Source organism: Sorex araneus, chromosome 7, assembly GCF_027595985.1.
Source record: "Sorex araneus isolate mSorAra2 chromosome 7, mSorAra2.pri, whole genome shotgun sequence".
Lineage (NCBI taxonomy): Eukaryota > Metazoa > Chordata > Mammalia > Eulipotyphla > Soricidae > Sorex > Sorex araneus.
This window is the reverse complement of record NC_073308.1, coordinates 43,115,497-43,135,127: the sequence shown is the minus strand read 5'-3', so window position 1 is coordinate 43,135,127 and position 19,631 is coordinate 43,115,497. Positions and strand designations below refer to the sequence as shown.

The 19,631-nt window shown below is 49.5% G+C and overlaps 1 protein-coding gene across 2 annotated transcripts in view; it reads left to right on the top strand.

Annotated features, from left to right (window-relative positions):
* Positions 1–210: 210 nt before the first annotated feature.
* Positions 211–19,631, top strand: part of BIN3 (bridging integrator 3) — a 48,988-nt gene continuing 29,567 nt past the window's right edge. Inside the window, exon 1 of one of the 2 annotated variants that reach the window (XM_004610104.2) lies at positions 211–291. In XM_004610104.2, the coding sequence (XP_004610161.2) occupies positions 284–291 (8 nt within the window). In that variant the 5' untranslated portion in view covers positions 211–283. The remainder of the gene's footprint in view (positions 292–19,631) is intronic. The other variant, XM_055144468.1, reaches the window with a different exon arrangement.

The window sequence follows — 19,631 nt, the reverse complement described above, 5'->3', positions numbered from 1 at the left end:
TTTTATAAGTCAGCGTTTCAAGCAGAAAAAGCATCCAGAGGTGATCACGGCCCCTGTCTGAGCCGCCCCAAGAACCCCTAAGCCAATGCACGCCCAAAGCTGGGCCTGACTCCTTGGGGAAGCACTCGGCAGCGGAGGGGTTAAGGGCCCAACCCCGCCCACTCCTTGGCGACTTCCGGGCAGAGGGGGCGTGGCTTTCGTCACTTCCTGGAGACTGGCTGAATCCGGAAGTGATCCCCGAGGACCGAGTTGCTGTGGAGGAGCCTGCGGCAGCTTGGGGACCATGAGTTGGTGAGTGAGGCTCAGGCGTCAGGGGCGGCTGGACGTCCGGCCGCAGCGGCCTTGCCCCGCGTCCATCCGGGTTCCTTCGCGCGCGCTGCCCGCATCGACCCGCCCGCCCCCAGAACCGAGCCCGGCTGGCTCCGGGGGGGTGGGGGTCGCGCCTTGCCCAGAATTGGGGCGACAGCTCCCTGGCCAGGGATCCCTCCTGGGGTTCCTTTCCGCATCCGACCAGCCTGCCCGTCTCCTCCCATCTGCCGAAGCCGGGACCACCCTGCTCCCTGCGCTGGCCAAAGCCCTGGAGGTGGGCTGTCCCCCTTCTCCCCCTGCGGTGTCCCCTCCCCAACCCTCCCCAGAGCCGGGGCGGGGGGGGGCATCGCTCTGGCCGCCGCGGCCCTCCTCGCCCCCAGCGCACTGATCGGAACCCACCCGCCGCCCGTCCAGGACTAGGCTTGGCACCCCTCAACCTTGGAAAGACGAAACTAATTCCCTTTCGGAACGTGGGTTCGTTTGGGGTGCCCAGTCCCCACGACTCTGCCGCCCAGACGGGCAGAGTTGAGCTGGAGTCGCCCGAGTTCTCAGGCCGGTGGGGGGAGCAGCCAGGGCCACCCCAGGGGCGTTGCTGTGGACCCGACCCTCGGCTCAGGGTAGGCCCGTTGCAAGGCTTGGAGTCGGCTTTGTATTGCCCAAAGGATCGTGTCTTCAGGCCCAGGGACTTGGGCATGTACCAGGTCAAACCCGATGGACGCAGATCTCTGGGGGCTTCATGCGTCCATGGGCCCCAGAGACACGCTGAGTGAGTCAGCCCTTCGGGAATCTAAATTCCACTAGAATAGGGAGTTGACTGCCCTGTCCTCAGGGTCGAGCCTGTTTCTCGACACACAGCCCACTTGTGAAAGTTAAGAATGAGCGAATATACTAGGGCCTCCTCGGGGAAGCTTTCTCGAGCTCAGTGTTTGGCCTTGGTGACTAAGCTCTGGCCACAGGCCCTGATGTCAGTGTGGAGGGCAGCTCTCTGATGGAACACTGAAGCCATTTGTGTCGGCCCCACCTTTCTTCGACGAAGATGGATGGACAAATGTGGACAGTTAACCCGGTAATGCAAAGGGAAGTCTGGAGCAAAACTCTGACAAGTCCCGGAGTTATTAGGAGCTGCTTCCTTGCCCTCACCTTTGTTTCTCGGAGCCCAGGAGAGCTGACGTCTAAAAAGCCAACTCTTCCTGTCTAGAACCCAGTGAGGGATGGGCGACACGGCAGCTCTCTGGGGATTCCCTTCCCCAAAGAATTACTTCCTTGAAGGGTTGGCCTGGGTGCCTCTAGCCTTGTGGCATGGTATCCTCTTGCCTGCTCTCTCCTGAATCTTCAGGTCTTTCAAGGACTCTCACCTTTCAAGGTAGAAAGTGGAAAGTGGGAAGTAAAGATGTTCCACATTGCTTAGATGGGCACCTTACAAGGTGCAGAGATGAATTCTTTTCCTTCACAAATCAAAAGAGCAGGACAAGTAAGAGTCCTGGGTGATCCGGGGCATGTTGCTCTCTCTTGTTTGTAGAGAATATTTTTGGTTTGGTTTTGAAAAATGAGTAGCCCATTTCTTGCTGGGTAGGAGAGAATTGAAATTGACAACCAGCTGTTTAGCAAACACTGAGGTTTTTATCCAGTGAGACGAATTTACCAGGACAAGTACATCTTGGCACCTCCTGGGGCTGAGGGTCACAGCCAAAAGGGTGGCTTTGTCCCTAAAGCAGAGGTCTTTTCCTCTTCCCTCTCAGAGGACTTCTGCGTCATCTCTTGCGTGGACCCTGACCCTCACTCCCTGAGAGGAGAATGGCACCGGCGCCTGGGTATACAATCGGACTCAGTTCCTGGCTCAATGGCTGGCAAGGAGACCAGGGCTGGGTCCTTCTGATTCACTCCTGCAGCGGTTTTCCTGCTCTCAGAATGAATCCACCCATTCATCTGCGACTGGAATTCTTAGTGGGGGAAGAGACCAGAGTGACGTAGAGACATCATGGGAGGCTGATGCCCAAGGTCAAGTTCACCGAGCGCTTGGGCTATGGCAGCCATCACTGAATAAGGCCTAAGGGCACACAGACCCAGGTCCCCAAAGGATAACCATTGTTCTGGGCTAGGCCGGGCTTTCAAAATGTCACAGTGAGAAATGTCCAGTATTGATGCCCTGTGCACACTGTAGACTTTGCACAGAGAATGAGAGTCCTTTGTTCTCGCCTTCCGCTGTGCATGCAGCCCGCCCACCCCCTGTTTGTTTAGTGGGTACCTGTGGCCTTCCTGAACTGTCTGCCCTTCCGCTCATCCACCCATCTGCTCGGCAGCCCATGCTGTTCCCTGCTTAAAGGAAGGCATTTCATTCTCGTATTCTCAGAGCACATTCTGGCCCCAAAACCAAGTACAGTGCTCTCTCCCCTCTCCCTTCCAACCGTGTCTGTCTGTCTTTACGGTAATACAGAAAGACTAAATAGAACTGACAATAGTGCCCATAATCTGGCTTTCGTGTCTCCAGGGATGGTAGTCTTCCTGGTACCACGCACTTAGAAGAGCTTTGAAAACGTTTGTGCCCTGGCTCCTCGGTACGGGCTGGTCCTTTGGCTTGACATGCCTTTTGCAGTGCTCCCGCCCCTAGCCACAAGGTCAGCCTCTCTGGTGCTCGAGCTCTGCAGGAGCAGAGGCGGTAGCTTTATCTCCGCACACATGCTGCCCTGCACATCGCAGGTACCTCTGGTAATTGTTTCACAGAATGACCAGACTATCAACAGTCACCTGCTGGGCCAGACAGAACCTTCCATTTGATTTTAAACATTTTGTCCCTGGGGTGTCTTTTCCCTCTTCATCACCATTGTCATTTTGCCTTATATTTGTGCAGGGCTTTCAATTTGCCCACTATCTTTCCATCCATCTGACTTCCTCCTCCCGGCCCTTTGAAGTAGGCTGTGCAGGCCCGCCCCTTGGCAGCTTTCACTCAGTGACCCAAGGCTCCTGGCGGAACTTGAACGAAACCTGCATCTCCCGAGTTCTCTCTTCACGTGAAACAGGACATTAGAGAAGTGGATCCCCAAGGAACCTTCTGATCCCCAAGGAAAGTGATTACTTTGCCAGGATGTATTAGGCTAGTAGTGAATGACAGCAGGTTGCTAGTTTCATCTGCAGCACATATGAAGTGAGAAAGAAGTCCCGTGTCCTGCAGCCTCCAGGTACTCGGGGTCACCTGTTTCCTACCACAGAGCTTCCCCACCTAGGGCAGACTTCCCACACACGGCCGTGACTTTGGTTCTTTGTTTGTATTTTGGATTTGGTGGCCACACCCAGTAATGCTCAGAGGCTACTTCTGGCTCAGGATTTGCTCGCAGTAGTTCTAGGGGACCATTCAGTATTGGGGATAGAACCCAGGCCTCTTTCTCTCTATTCCCAACATCGGACAGGCCAATCTCTCCTCATGTTTTTTTCTTTATAGAAGGCATGGTAATGCATAGAGACACGGGTCCCATGAGGAATCTTTGAGATTCTGTATCTACATTTCTTTGGGCACAAATATTGTATTCTTTGTTGTAATGGGAGGGGAAAGGACTTTGCCCAGATTTTAGACTAGCTGAAAATAATCAAGTGTCTGAGCCTAGTCAAACCTCTTTATCTTGTCTATTATATTCTTTAGAATAGGCTACTAGAGTTGATTTTCCAGATTCACTATATTGGTGGCTAATCCATTAAGTTTGGTCCAGTCTTATGAGTGGCACACAGATGATACTCATAGATGTGTTAGTTCAGTGCTTATTAAATTGTTATGCTATGCAAGAGTTTGTGCTAAATGTTGGGCGCATCCAAGAGGCTGTTAAGAGTGAATTACTGTCTAATGTCATTGTATGCAGTGTGCCAGGGTTCACAGACATGGCAGCAAGTCACAAAGTGATTGTGTGGCACCATCAAAGAACTCAAGATGTAGTATGTCCTAGGATCTGGAGGTCAAGTGTTTGCCTTGCATGCAGCTGACTGCAATTCAATTCCCCGCATTGCTTATATGGTCGTGAAAACTGCCAGGGGTCACTCCTGAGCCCAAAGCCAGGAATAGCCCCTGAATTGCTGGGAGTGACACAAAGCACCCCCTACTCCACCAGAAAGGAAAGACTTCAAGGAGAGGGTATAAGTTAACTCGCCCTTAACCCAGCAAGTATCTAGGTTTCAGTGAGGAAAGGAAGGGTCCAGGTTAGAAGAATGGCAGCCAAAATTAGAGAGAGAGTAAGAAGGATGGTACCTGCCACAGAGGCAGGGAGTGGGATGGGATGGGGGTGGCAGGTGGGACAATGGGAACTATGGTGGTGGAAAATGTGCACTGGTGGAGGGATGGGTGCTCGAGCATAGTATGACTGAAACGTAATCATGCAAGTTTGTAACTAGCTCATGTGATCCAATAAAACTTATTAAAAAGAAGAAGGGGGCTGGAGCGATAGCACAGCGGGCAGGGCGTTTGCCTTGCACGCAGCCGGCCCGGGTTCGAATCCCAGCATCCCATATGGTCCCCTGAGCACTGCCAGGAGTAATTCCTGAGTGTAGAACCAGGAGTAACCCCTGTGCATCGCCAGGTGTGACCCAAAAAGAAAAAAAAATAAAAAGAAGAAGAGGAGGAGAAGGAGGAGGAGGAAGAAGGGGAAGGGGAAAGCCTGTGAAACCAGAATACATCAAAAGTCCAAGTAGTAGACAGTCCAGAGGCTGATTGGGGTTAGTAAGGGGTGATTGGGGTAGAGGCTTTGTTGCTGGAGTTGGTACTGTGATTGGGCCACACTGTAGCGCTTTCAGAGCTTAGGATTTGAAATTGAGCCTACGCTTCCGAAAATGGAAAACTTCTGAGCAAGGAAGTGGGCCAGCAAAAGTCAAAAAAGAGAAAGAATAGATTCAGGAAGCCTAAGTTGAGCAGTGGTTTCCAAAAGCTGTTTGTGTGTTTGGGGGCAGAGTGTTTGTGTTTTTGGGTTTTGTTTTGTTTTGTTTTGTTTTGATTTGGTTTTGGAGCCATACTCAAGATGCTCAAGGGTTACTCCTGACTCTGTAATTGCTCCTGGTGGTCTCAAGGCTCCCTATGGGATGTCAGGGATTGAACCCAGGTCAGCTATGTGCAAGGCAAGCATTCTACCCACTGTACTATCTCTTCAAAGCTGTTTCCAAAAGTTCTGACAGTAGTTTGCAGCAAGAAATTCCTTTTGATACCACAACACACACACATAGACACACACACACACACACACACACACTGTAGCACTGTGTTGTCCCATTGTTCATTGATTTGCTCGAGTGGGCACCAGTAACGTCTTCATTGTGAGACTTGTGGTTACTGTTTACAACCAAATATGAAAAACAACCAAATATAGAATACTAATATCCAAAGCTAGGGAAAACAGGAGCTAGGAGGACTGGTTAATGGTTGCAATCTACCACAGGTGTATGTGGGGTGGAGAGTAGGTAAGATAGAGAAGGGACCGGTATGACAATGCTAGTTGGAAATGATCACGCTGGACAAGGACTGAGTGTTAAAAGCAGGTAAAGGGATATATACAATAACCTTTCAGTATCTGTATTGCAAACCACAGGGAGGGGGAAAGAGAGGGAGAAGGAGAGAGGGGGAGAGAGAGGCGGGGCGGGGGGGGGGTGGAGAGAATGCCTGTTACAGAAGGCAGGCTGGGAGTGGGGATAACGGGAGGGAAACTGAGGACATTGAAACCTAATCATGAACAGCTTTGTAAGAGTCTATCTCACAATGATTCAATTAAAAAAAAATTCTTTAAAAAAAAATAAAAGAGGGGCTGGAGCGATAGCACAGCGGGTAGGGCGTTTGCCTTGCACGCGGCCGACCCGGGTTCAATTCCCAACATCCCATATGGTCCCCTGAGCACTGCCAGGGATAATTCCTGAGTGCAGAGCCAGGAGTAACCCCTGTGCAGAGCCAGGTGTGACCCAAAAAGCAAAAAAATTAATTATTTTTTTTTAATTTAAAAAAATTTTTTTTTTTGCTTTTTGGGTCACACCTGGCAACGCACAGGGGTTACTCCTGGCTCTGCACTCAGGAATTACCCCTGGCTGTGCTCAGGGGACCATATGGGATACTGGGATTTGAACCCGGGTCGGCCGCGTGCAAGGCAAACGCCCCACCCGCTGTGCTATCTCTCCAGTCCCAAATTAATTAATTTTAAAAAAAAAGAAAAATGAAAGAAAGCACAAACCCCCATGACAATAATAACAAAAATAAATAAAAACAACCAAGTTAACCAAATCATCTTTAGCTGGTTGGAGTCACCAGTGTTAGCTGTAGCACTGTAACACTGTCATCCCATTGTTCGTCGATTTGCTCAAGCGGGCACAAGTAACATCTCCATTGTGAGACTTGTTGTTTCTGTTTTTGGCATATTGAATACTCTCTGGTTAGCTTGCCAGGCTCTGCTGTGTGGGCGGGATACTTTCAGTAGCTTGCCGGGCTTTCCAAGAGGGATGGAGGAGGGGCTGGAGCGATAGCATAGCAGGTACGGCGTTTGCCTTGCACACGGCGACCCGGGTTCGATTCCCAGCATCCCACATGGTCCCCTGAGCACCGCCGGGGTGATTCCTGAGTGCAGAGCCAGGAGTAACCTCTGTGCATTGCCGGGTGTGACCCAAAACGAAAAAAAAGGGGGGGGGATGGAGGAATCAAACCTGGGTTGGCTGTGTGCAAGGCAAATGCCCTACCTGCTATGTTATTGCTCTAGTCCTGAGTGTTAGCTGTAGCCTGAATATTTGTGATAAAGTCCTTGTGGTTTTCAAAGTGGGGGTTATGTAGACTATATGTATCATTAAATGGCTATGCACCTCTGCATTGTAAACAGAGATCAAACTCAGTCATCAAAGGGGCAGGAGACATAGTTCAGGTGTAAGGCACTTGCCTTGCATGTTGCTAACTCTGATTTGATCCCCAGCAATACATGTGGTCCCACCCCCAGCACTGCCAGGGTCAATTCCTGAGCACAGTCATTGTTCCTGTCCCCCTAAAAAAAATAACAAAAATTAGTCAATCAATAATTGAAGTGGGTCATTCTTTCAAAAATAAAATACAACATAATGGAAAATGTCAATATACATTACATATATGATATATGTACATATATAATGCATAGTAAAACTTCAATTCCAAATTTTAGTGTGTGTGTGTGTGTGTGTGTGTGTGTGTGTGTGTGTACTGGAGCATAGCCGGTAGGGCGTTTGCCTTGCACACGGCTGACCCGGGTTCACTTCCTCCATCCGTCTCGGAGAGCCTGGCAAGCTACTGAGAGTATCCCGCCAGCATGGCAGTTTGGCAAGCTACCCGTGGTGTATTCGATATGCCTAAAACAGTAACAAATCTCACAATGGAGATGTTACTGGTGCCCACTCAAGCAAATCAATGAACAATGGATGACAGTTCTACAGTGGTTGTTTTTGAAGGATTATAATAAGAAATACAGGACTGGGGAGTTAGTTCAAGACTGGAGTACACACCAGGCACACATTATCTTTAATTAAGTCTTGGCCGCAGCATGACACCCCACCCTGCTCCAGTCACTGACGCCTCTAGTTCTGGTGACCACTCAGCCCAAAAGGCACCCCATCACCTGACCCAAACATTAAACCAGTAGCATACAGCACAGCCAGGCTGTGTATCACCAAAGAGTGTCCCCCCTGAGCACTGTTTGGGAGTACCCCTAGCCCCGAAAAATGCAGAAGGGACAGCCATAAATACCACTGGCTGTTCCCTACATTGGAAACCTGTCCCCAAGGAAAGAAAGAAAACCCTTATAGACGAGGCAGAGACTCCCCATCTTGTTTGGCGAACCCCTCCCTTCTCAGGAAACTCCCTAGCTCTCCCTCCTGGAAATCTGCCTTCACTAGGTGAGCAAACAGAAAGGTCCCCCCAACTGCACGCAAGCCTTCTACCCCCCCCCAGCATTGTTCTAGCTCCCCTCAGTGGGTTGGGTGGGGGCAGTACTGCCCACTTTAGGAAACACAGGCCTAGAGCAAGATGTCTGAGTTAGCGGGAATTAGGAAGAGCAGATCAAACCACAGGAGAGGCCACTGCCGTAGTCACAACCATCAGACAGAAATTTCGGCCAGTGCCAGCGCCCCAAGGACGAGGAGCCATGGGGTGGAGGGTGGGTGAGGGGTGTGAGTGATGCCACCACTGTGGAGTGACCTGGGTGCCACTTCCTACTTCCCCCTGCCCAGGGATGTTGTTGCTTACTTGTCTGAAGATGGCCAGCCCCTGGAGGCCAATAATCAATCATCATGTGACGGGTAAAACAGGCACATCTTTACACAATGAAATATCACGTCGTAGTTGATTTATTTTTTTCTCTTTGGGTCACACCCGGTGATGCACAGGGGTTACTCCTGGCTCTGCACTCAGGAATTACTCCCGGCAGTGCCCGGGGACCATATGGGATGCTGGAAATCAAACCCGGGTCGGCCGCATGCAAGGCAAACGCCCTCCCCTCTGTGCTACCACTCCAGCCCTCACATAGTAGTTGAAATGACCGAAGTCAACCTAGGTGTGTCTAAACCTCAGAACCATAATACTGAACATAATAGGAGCTCAAAGTTTCAAAATGACACATTTCGTACTGAGCTGTTTACTTCAGTCCGGGGCCTGTAAACCAACCGTGCCGTGTGCCTGTGGGTTTACATTTACGGAGTGAAAGTGAGGGGTCGTGAGTACCAAATACAGGGTTGGCGTTTCCCCCTGGGGTGGTCAGGAGAGAAGGGCCGAAGCTGTAAGTGGCCGGGAGTTTCAACAGCCTCTGGGCCAGCTCTTGATGCTGACGGGACCCCAGGCAGGCAGAGCTTGATGTTAGAATTTGATAGTGCTTTTGTTTTCAATACTCTGAGTGTTTACAGTATCTCAATACTGTCTGTGACTATTTGCTTGGGCGCCACACCCAGTGCTTGTGCCCAAGGGCCATTCTCATCAGTGCTGGGGTTCAAATTGGAGCTGCCGTGTGTCCCTTAGCCCTTTGAGCTACCTCCCTGTTCCGCTTCCTAGGATTGTTGGCCCTGACCAGCACCACAGCTCCAACTGACCACACTGTTTCTAGCAAGAGACTTGCCGTCTGCGGCCAGTGGAGAGAGCTTGGGGCTGGGTTGAGAAGGGTTTCCAGTCAGCCCTCTGCCTTCCACCCCTGGCTTCCTGGGGATCAAACCTTCAGCCGAGAAGGGGACTGAGAAGACGGAAAGATCTTTTCATGACTCCTGATACCCACCGGGAGACGATGAGAAATGAACGCAGAAGCTGTGCCAGCCGCCCATCGTGCACTAGAGGCTTCTCTCAGCGTGTTGAGTTACCCTTCCCCAGAGGACAAAGGCTTCACCTCACAATTCTCCCTCTTTCCAAACAGAGGGACCATTTTCTGCCACTTCCTTTTCTTTCTTTATTTATTTTCATTGGGGGCCATCCCTGGCGGTTTTCAGTTCTTCTGCCTCTGTGCTCAGGGATCACTCCTGGTAGTGCTCAAGGGACCATATGGGGCACCAGATATTGGATCTGGGTGAGCCACATCGGAGGCAAGCGCCCTTCCCCCTCTCCTGCCTCTCCAGCCCCGCCGTTTCCTTTCTTAACAGATGAGGAGAGTAGGTGATAACTTGGCTGTCAAGTGTTCAGAGTTGATTTAAGAGTTATGGGGGAAATAATAAATATATCCAACGGCCTCCCTGAATTGCCTTCCTTTCTCTCTCCCTCCATGCCTGTCAGATGCTCCATCCACTGACAAACCTGTTTCAGTTCCTTCTCTTCTGGAGGAAGACACCATAACGTTTTTAGCAGATAGATGAATTTGGGCCTGGTATTGGTTCTTTTGGTACCAGATTGTTGCTTGCCCCCCAGAACAGGGGGGAAAAAAATCATTTCTGGTATCCTGACCATACTTTCCCCAGGCCTCGGGTCAGCCAGCCCTCGTCATCAGAAGACCACCACTCTTATCTTTGCAGCAGATCCTTCCAGATCATTCCATCAGCCTACATTCACCTTGGCCTCCACAGTGAGCCTGTCTGTAGCTCCGCCAGAAACTGCAGGGAGGTTAATCCAGTGGCCCCTGGTCCTCAGCAGGGCCAGACCTATCACCCAGCTTGACGCCCCAGGTGTCCAGACCTCTTCAGCGCACTTCTCTCAGAAAAGCCCTTGAGGTGAAGTGCCTACCGGAAGGGCCTCTGGCGAACGGAGCTCAGTCAGGGGCTGCTTTCCCAGCCGATCCCTAGGGCCGTGAGCCCACACTCAGCCTCCAGAGTGTGTTCCAGAGGTCAGCCTGGCGGGCAGCGGGGAAAGAGCCACCGTCACTGAGCTGGGAGACGGTTCTGGTGCAGGGGGAAAGCCGCCAAGTCACAGAGCCGTGCCTTTTATTTTTAAACACGCTCGCCCCACCTCGGCCTGGTGGCGCGTCTGGGCGGTGTTCTCCGTGCTCTGGTTTGGGGTCCGGCCAGCTGAGGGGAAGGACTGAGGTGGGGCCAGAGAGGCTGTGGTCACTAGCCCTGGGACTGGATCCTGGCCCTCGCACGGGCGCCTTCCCCCCTTGGCCAGGGGTCTCTCGTGCCCTTGCTGGGTCTGAACTCTCCTTGGCCTGTGGGTGCTGTGGCCAGCTGGCCCGTCAGAGAGGGCGGCCTCTCCACGCGCAGCTGCTCTGCTGGAGCCCTGCCCTGGCCCCCTCTGCCATGGTCAAGGTGGTGGCAGCGCCCGGCCTTCAAACAGGAGAGGCAGAGCCCCCAGGAGGGGCAGCGAAGGGGGAGGGGTGCTTGTCCTTCCCGCCTGCAGAAGCTGCTGCCTCTCGCCCACCTTCCTGCTCTTGCAGAGACAGTGACTCAGGCCCAGGCCACTCCCCGGGGAGCCAGGATTCCAGCCACTATCAACCACCGCCTACTCCTTGCTCAGCTCCCCTTCTTTCTCACCTCTCGCAACTCCCCCTCCCGCCCAAACTGTGATCTGGGCCCAGCCAGAGGGAGCAGGAAGATGCAAGTTGGGGAAGACAGAGCATTCCCAGGTTCTTTCCACCCCCACCCTGCACCCCTGCCACGCCAGGGCCTGGGCAACTTCACGGGCACAGTCAGGTGGAGAGTCATTCCCGAGAACAGGTGAATCACGCGGAGGCGTGGATAGGTCTTGGCTTCCCTGTATTGGAAGCGGAGGACGCTCCAACGACGGCGGGGCTCAGGGGATCTGCTGGGGTGACCAGGGGATCCCCACCCCACCGCCATCTGGGCCTGCCCGGTGTCTCTGCCTCTGCAGCAAAGGGGGTGGGGGAAACAATAGATTGAGAAACGAGCAAATTGAAAATGCAAAAGCACTGTTCTTGTAAATAGACATTACACAAGAGCAGGAGTTTTTTTGGAAAGGTTTTACTGAGACAGACAGAATTAGCCAACTGGCATCACGCTGCTAATAGAGATATTTACTGTTTGAAAAAGTATATTTGTAGCTTTCGGAACATCCTGTTGACTTTTCTTTATTGTGAAAGAAAATAGAATCTTCTTTCTCCCCTTTCTCTCTGTACACGTTGAATTTCTTTCTTTTCTTTTCTTTTTTTTTTTTTTTTTTTTTGAGGTGGGACATGTCGGGTGCTGGCGACGGGTAGGGTTGAGAGAAATGTTTTCTTCATTTTGTTATTGATACCAAAATATCCCTCGTCCTGCCCTCTGGCGCTCACACCGGTGGAATGGAGGCAGACCCAGGGAGGGCCCCCGCTCCAGAGTCCGCTTGATGTCTTCCAGAACACGGAGCCTCTCTGGGGACCCACCCTGCTCTGCTCTCTGGACCTCGGCTTAGCTCCCCAGTTCCAAGGAGAAATCCCCAAGGGAGGAGGGGAAGCAAGCGGAGGAGGGAGAGGGGTAGAAACAGAATTCCCAAAGCCTGGTGGGCCCCTGCCTGCCCTGAAGGGCGTGTACTGTCCCTCAGAGGGGCTGGCTCTCAGGCCAGGGGAGCCTCGGGGAGCCCCTGGGGAGAGGCAGAAGCCCCTCCCAGGTGGAGCTTGTTTGCTCTTTCCCAGCCTGGTCCCTTCTGCCAGAGCATTCCAAGGTGGTGGCAGAGCCTTGGACCCTGCCCACCGGGGCCTGCCTGGTTTTCGGACAGCTCCGGTGCAACAGTGCCCAGCCGCCGTCTGGCGGTGAGGCAGCCCCAGGAGGTGCTTCCCCGCTCCAGCATCCTCAGGTTCCGTGGGAGTTTTGCTGGGGTGGCCTCCCCAGGCCTGACTGCCGAAGCCAAACCCAGCTGGTCTCTGTGTCTCACCCAGCGTGCCTGTCCTGACTCCAGCTGCTGGCTAACGTGCCCTCTTCAGGTCTGCTTTTAGTCGGATAAGGATCAAGACCAAAAGACAAAGGTGTTCCTTTCCTTGTTTTTTATATAGCCTTACCGAAGACTAACTTTTTTTTGTTTTGTTTTGTTTTGCTTTTTGGGTCACATCTGGCAATGCACAGGGGTTCCTCCTGGCTCTGCACTCAGGAATTGCTCCTGGCGGTGCTCAGGGGACCATATGGGATGCTGGGAATCAAACCCGGGTCGGCCGCGTGCAAGGCAAACGCCCTACCCACTGTGCTATCGCTCCAGCCCCTGAAGACTAACTTTTTTCAGGAACCGTGGAGTATGGGAATTCATGGGGCCTTCAGGCAGTCCTGCTCACGTATTTCATCACATTATCCCCTCTTTAATGTATGCCCACAATCGAGGCCTTCAGCCTAGTGAACTCATTGGCTGTGTCTGTCACCCTCATCTTGACGGCACTGGACCCTAGAGCAGTGGTCATCGTGAAGAAGGCCCTTAAAAGCTTGGAATCTGCACTGAGCTGGTATAGTACCAGCAGGGGCCGGAGAGGGGCCAGGGCCATGAACCTGGATCTTTACCAAGCCGAGCTTATTCAGCAAGGAGAGGACGGCTCCCTAAGGGTTGTGTAGACAAACCCCTCACTGTAATCGCTGCCCGAGAGAAAATACTTGCTGACCGGCATTCATTCAAGAATCACTGTCGCTCTGTTGTCCAGCTGCTCATCGATTTGCTCAAGCGGGCACCAGTAACATCTCCATTGTGAGACTTGTTGTTACTGTTTTTGGCATATCGAATACGCCACGGTAGCTTGCCAGGCTCTGCCACATGGGCAATTTACTCTTGGTAGCTTGCCAGACTCTCAGAGAGGGACGAAGGAATTGAACCCGGGTCGGCAGTGTGCAAGGCAAATGCCCCACCCGCTGTGCTATTGCTCCAGTCCTTCAAGAATCAGGAACAGAAAAATCTAGAAGAGAAAAATATTTTCTTCTTTATTAGGAGGGTTCCTGGCTATAACCAGGAGCACTCTTCATATTTAATAGTGAGAGATTAAGACTTGATGGATTCTTACTAAAGTTGTGAACACTAAGATATGTAGCCAGGATAGTGATAAAAGCAACAACTTGTGAAATATTAGGAGAGCAGCATCATTTCCTTAGCTCAAGCACTAAACTGCCAGCTGTTTCCAGGAGTGGCCCCTGTACCCTCTGAGCATTGCTTGGGAGGCCTCCAAAAATAATAAAAAATAAATAAAGTTGAGAAATTTTTTTGTTTTAAATTGGTACGATTATCTATTTGGAAATCCAGTTAGGGGTTTTATTAACCTGTTGAACTTCTTGGGCTATATAGATTTATTATAAAGATGTGGTAGCTGATTTCAGGGTAAATATTTACTGCCTATATTGTACTCAATGCTATGAGATATGAAAAAAGGAAATCCTATGTATAGTATAACCAAAGTATTAAATTCTGTAGAATGTACTAAGGTATGTAGGGTTAAAAATTTCACATATAAATGTTTGGGATCTGAATACTTAACAAAACAAATGTAGTGGACCCCTGTATAACTCATAAGCCTGAAGGTTATAATACAAAGATTTGGATGAGTGGAAAGAAACATTATAGCCTCGAATGAGTAAGCGCAGTATATGTAACTCTATAGGTGCTGCAGGGGTTAATTTACAAATTTCTGCTTTCTCAATAGTGTCCTGCTTTGGGGGTTGTAGGGGAGTACAGCAAATGCTTTTGAAGTTTAAATATTAAAATTAATCATAAAATAGCCAAGAAATGTGCAAAAGATAATAAGAAGATAAATTCTTTTGTTTCTGTGGTACGAAACAGAAGTATTTAATGATGCTAGCATAATTTTGGAGAGATTATTTTTTTCATCTGCCCTCTCCTTGTCCTTGTTGTTGTTGATGTGGTTGTGACCCAACAGTTGCACACACACCTGGCTGTGGTGTTCAGTGGGACTCTCATATTGTGTCTCAGTGCTCGGGCGCTCTGCCAAGGTGCTCGCTGTGGATACCTCTTTAATTGTGGTGCTTGCACACGTGCTCCTTAGTTGATTGTGGTGGTCACACACACACACACACACACACACACACACACACACACACACACACACACACACACACACCCCTGGTGATGATGCAGCAGGAAATAAATCGTGTGTTGCTGGACCTCACTCAGCAAAGCTACCAGGATCCCGCACAGCCCATGAGGTGGCACCAGGGACTGAACTCAGGCCAGGATCTAAACCACTGAGCTGTTCCCCCAGACCTGAGAAGAAAGTTTCATGTATCTGTAGGTGTGGGTGGCACTGCCAGGATCACGCCCAGAAGGCAAGGCATGCCCTCTGCCACTATTTTCCTTCCAAGGATAGATTGGGTTGCTTGGGGGCCTTGGGGCAGCATCCAGCAGTGTTTGAGGGTTACTTTTGGTGATGTTTGGAGGATCATGTGATCTAGGAATCGAATCCAGGGTTCCTGCACATGTTGTAGTCTTTTGAACTATCTCCCTGCTCCAAGATTCTTTTTTAAAAAATCAAAGGTCCAGAGAGATAGCAAAGGGGTTAAAGGGCTTGTCTTGCAAGCTCCAACCACAGTTCCATCTCCAACCCTTCATTGTCCCCAGAGCACTACCAGGTGTAACCCTTGAGGTCAGAGCCAGGAGTGGTCCCTGTGCTCTTCTGAGTGTAGTCCAAAATTAAGCGATAATAAAGCCACATTAAAACAGCTTGTTAAATATACAAAAAAATAGGGCCAGAGAGATAGTTTAGCGAGCAAGGTGTTTATCTTGCTTACAGTTTTGATCCCTGGCACCATGTATAGTCCCCCCCCCCACCACCACCAGGAATGATCCTTAAGCCTGGAGTAAATCCTGAGCACAGCTATCTAAATGAAGTAAAGATAAGAAAAGATTGTCACTGAAATTAAAGCTGTAGTAATTGGGTCAGAGAGATAGTACCGTAGGTAGGACGCTTGCTTTGCATACAGCCAACCGCATTTGATTCCCAGCACCACCTACAGCCCCTGAGTCCTGCCAAATGTGATCCCTTAGCACAGAAGTAAGCCCTGAGCATAGCCAGGTGTGGCCCAGGCTCACCGGCCCCATGCCCCCCCCCCCACTCCCACCCTGTGTGTAGTGTAGTGCTAACATACAGACAGGTGTGTAGCACCACCGCATTGCATGCAGAAGCCTTCTATCCCAGGCACTTCATGTCCCTTGAGCACTGCCAGGAGGGCCAGAAGTGCCCACCCACAAAAAATACATGTGTAAGATGAAGGACATATGGAATAGAATTGAGAGTATAAAAATAGATACTTACTTTTGGGTCAATTTACTAGTAATAAGGGTGCCAAGACTGTTCAGTGGGGGAGAGGAGTCTTTTTGACAGATAAATGCTGGATAACTGGATATCTACATGTGAAAGAGGAAAGTTGGATTCCTATCACATACCATATACAAAAATTAACTGAAAAAAATTTCTTAAGAACTAAAATTATACAACTCTCAGAAGAAAGCTTATGAGTGTATCTTCCATGATCTTAGAATGGCAAAGAATTCCTAGATATGACACCAAAATCACAAACAATGAAAGAAAAAATAGACCAGAAAAATCTAAAACTCTTATGCTTCAAAGGATCAGGCAAGTGAAAAAATAACACTAATGGGAGAAAAATTTTCAAAGTCATGTATCTGATTAGGAACTTGTACCTAGAATGTATAAAGTACTCCTGTAACTTAATAAAAAAAAAGAGCCTTTTTTTTTATTAGACAGTGTATATGAATAGATGTTTCTTGCAAGCAGGAAATACAAATAACTAAAGAGCACATGGCAAGGTACTCACTGTCACTTTTCAGAGAAATGCAGATCTCTGTCTAAATGAAATAGCCCCCAAACCCTTTAGAATGCTCAAATGAACATGACAGACAATGACAAGTGATGGTGAGGAAATGAAAATATTGGAAGCCTCCCGTTGCTGCTGGTAAGAATGTGAAATGGTGCAGTTACTATGGAAAATGGTCTGACAACCCCTGCAAAGGTTAAACATAGATTTACCATATGACCCACCAGTTTTTCTGTTGCCAAGAGTTATGAAAACATATTTCCTCACAAAAAATATATATATACAGAAATGTAAATTGCATTCATAGCAGCCAAAATGTGGAAATAACTCAAGTGCCCACCACCTGAATATGGAGCTAAATTGAATGTAATGTGTATAGTGGTTTTTAAAAGGAACAAGGTACTACTATATGTTCCACATGAATGAACCTTGAAAACAATTTGCTAAGTGAAAGAAACTACCACAAAGTGTCACCTAATCTGCAAAGTAGTCCCCCATTATCTGTAGTTTTGCTTTTCAGAATTTCAGTTGCCCACCCCCAGTGTACAACAAATTTTGAGTGAGTGACACCACATTTGCATAACTTCTGTTATAATAGGTTGTACCAATCATTCTATACTAATATTAGTTCTTGTTATTAATCATGATTATTTCTGATTTATAAATTCAATAAATGTTACTTTGGGAAAGTATACATAAGAAAAAACATAGTGTATCCAGGACTTGTTGCCATCTGGCTTCAGATATCCACGTTCTTGGCACCCAGCTCTATGAAACAGGACTAAAATAATCGTTTGTATGTAATGGTCAGAATAGATAAATTCATAGAAGCAGTAGATTAATGGTTGCCAGGGCTGGAGGGTGGGAAAGGAGGGGGAAATGTGGAATGACTGCTCTTAAATGTAGGACTTCTTTGAGGGGGGGCGGTGGTGATGAAAATGATCTGAGATTAGGTGGTGGTAAAGGTCTGAAAGCTCAAAACCACCAATTTGTGCATTTTAAAAGAATAAATATTGTATGTGAATTAATCTTATTAAATTAATTTTAAAAAGTAATTGCTTTAAAAAAATAAACCATGGGGCCAGAGAGATAATATAGTGGGTAGGGTGAGGGCCTTGCACTCAGCCAACCCAGATGCAATCCCCAGCATTCCATTTAGTCCCCCAAACCCTAGCAAGAATGATCCCTGAGCTCAGAGCAGGTGTGGCCCTCCCCCAAACAAAAACCTTCAGATTTGACTACGTCCATCTATTTTATCTTCCACAAATCCTACAGAAAAAAAACACAGGAAAGCAAACTTTTTGGCGGGGGAGGACACACCCAACAATGCTCAGGGGTTACTCCTGCTGGTGCTCAGGGTTACTCCTGGTGATGCTCAGGGGTTACTCCTGCTGGTGCTCAGGGTTACTCCTGCCAGTGCTCAGGGGTTACTTCTGCCGGTGCTCAGGGGTTACTCCTGCTAGTGCTCAGAGGTTACTCCTGGTGATGCTCAGGGATTACTCCTGCTGGTGCTCAGGGGTTACTCCCGGTGATGCTCAGGGGTTACTCCTGCTGGTGCTGGGGATCAGATAGGATGCCGGGGATTAAACCTGGGTCTGCCACATGCAAGGCAAGCTCCCTACCCACCGTACTATTGCTTCACCCCAAAAGTGAACTTTTTTTCTTTTCTTCTTCATTTTTCAAAATTTAAACACTGTGGTTTACAGAGTTGTTTATAATACGTGATGCATTCAATGATCCTACACCAGTCCCACCACCAAAGTGACCTTCCCTCCACCATGTCCCCTTTTTCCCAATTACCCCCCCACACACACACACCTCTGCCCCCTTAGTAGACACAAATAATTCATTTTATATTGCTAGTTACAACTAAATGGCTATTGAAATTATTTTTAAAAATACTACAGTAAAAGAAAATTTGTGAAAATGGTTATCTTGCCACAGGGTCATCAAGTCCTTGTCTGAGGGTTTACTAAGCTGTTTTTTTGTCAGTTGAGCCTGGTGTTTTATTGGTTTTGTTTATTGGGTGTGCTCCTCTGTTACTTTCCCGTCTGATTCGGTGTGCTCCTACTGGGATGTCAGTATTGTGGAGCTTGGGGGTGTCCATGTGCTCCAGGAACTCTAGGGTCTGTAGCAGTGGGCCGCAGAGTCTATGTGATGGCAGCTGTGGGTGTGGGAGCGGCCGCCAGGGCTTCGGGAAGTTGTGGGGCTCTAGGGGCGGGTGCGGGGAGCTCCCTGCCCCCACCCCGAGAAGACCCCAGGGTTCTCAGCCTGAAAACCAGTGGGTGTCCCTGGAATTTTTGTCGATTTGGTATCTCTGCAACGCGTAGTGAAAAAGCAGTGGAATTGGAGTGTTGGCACAGTGGAAGCCATGGGGTGTGGGTGTGGGTGCAGCTGCCGGGGCTCCTCTCGCCCCCTCCCAAAGTAGGTTTTCAGAGGCTCAAACTGTTGTCAGTTTTTTAAAGTAATAATTTGTTGTGCTTTTTCTCCACACATTGATTTTTGTGCTTACTTTCTGCCTACTTTTACTTGACTGAAAATAGCGAAAGTATCACAGAGTCAGAAAGCAAACTGGTTGGTTGGTTTGTTTTTGTTTGGGGGCCACATCTAGCTGCTCAGGGATTACTCCTGGCTCTGTACTCAGAAATCACTCCTGGCAGGCCCAGGGGACCATATGGGATGCCGGGGATGGAGCATGGATCAGCTGCCTGCGAGTTTACTCGCTGTACTACCTCACTGCCCCGATGCCACCCCCAAAAGCAAAACTCTTTTTTGTTTGGTTTTTGGGTCACACCCGGTGATGCTCAGGGATTACTCCTGGCTCATGCACTCAGGAATTACTCCTGGCCGTGCTTAGGGGACCATATGGGATGCTGGGAATCAAACCTGGGTCAGTCGCATGCAAGGCAAACACCCTACCCGCTGTGCTACCACTCCAGCCCCAAAGCAAAACTCTTAAAAGCCTGAATATACATGTGCAGGGAACATTGATAGCAGCTTTTGGGAGAAAGATGCACTTCCTGGAGATCCCTAGCAGTTCTGAGAAAATCCCATCCTAAACTGACCTCTGGCCACACCACCAGCTGACCCCGTTGACGTCATAGACTCCCGAGAAGGCAGCAGTGACTAGGGGGACCTGCAGGAGCAGTGGAAGCCGAGTGCTTGGCTCAGGAGGGTTGGCCCACAACTGCTCAGGAGTAAGT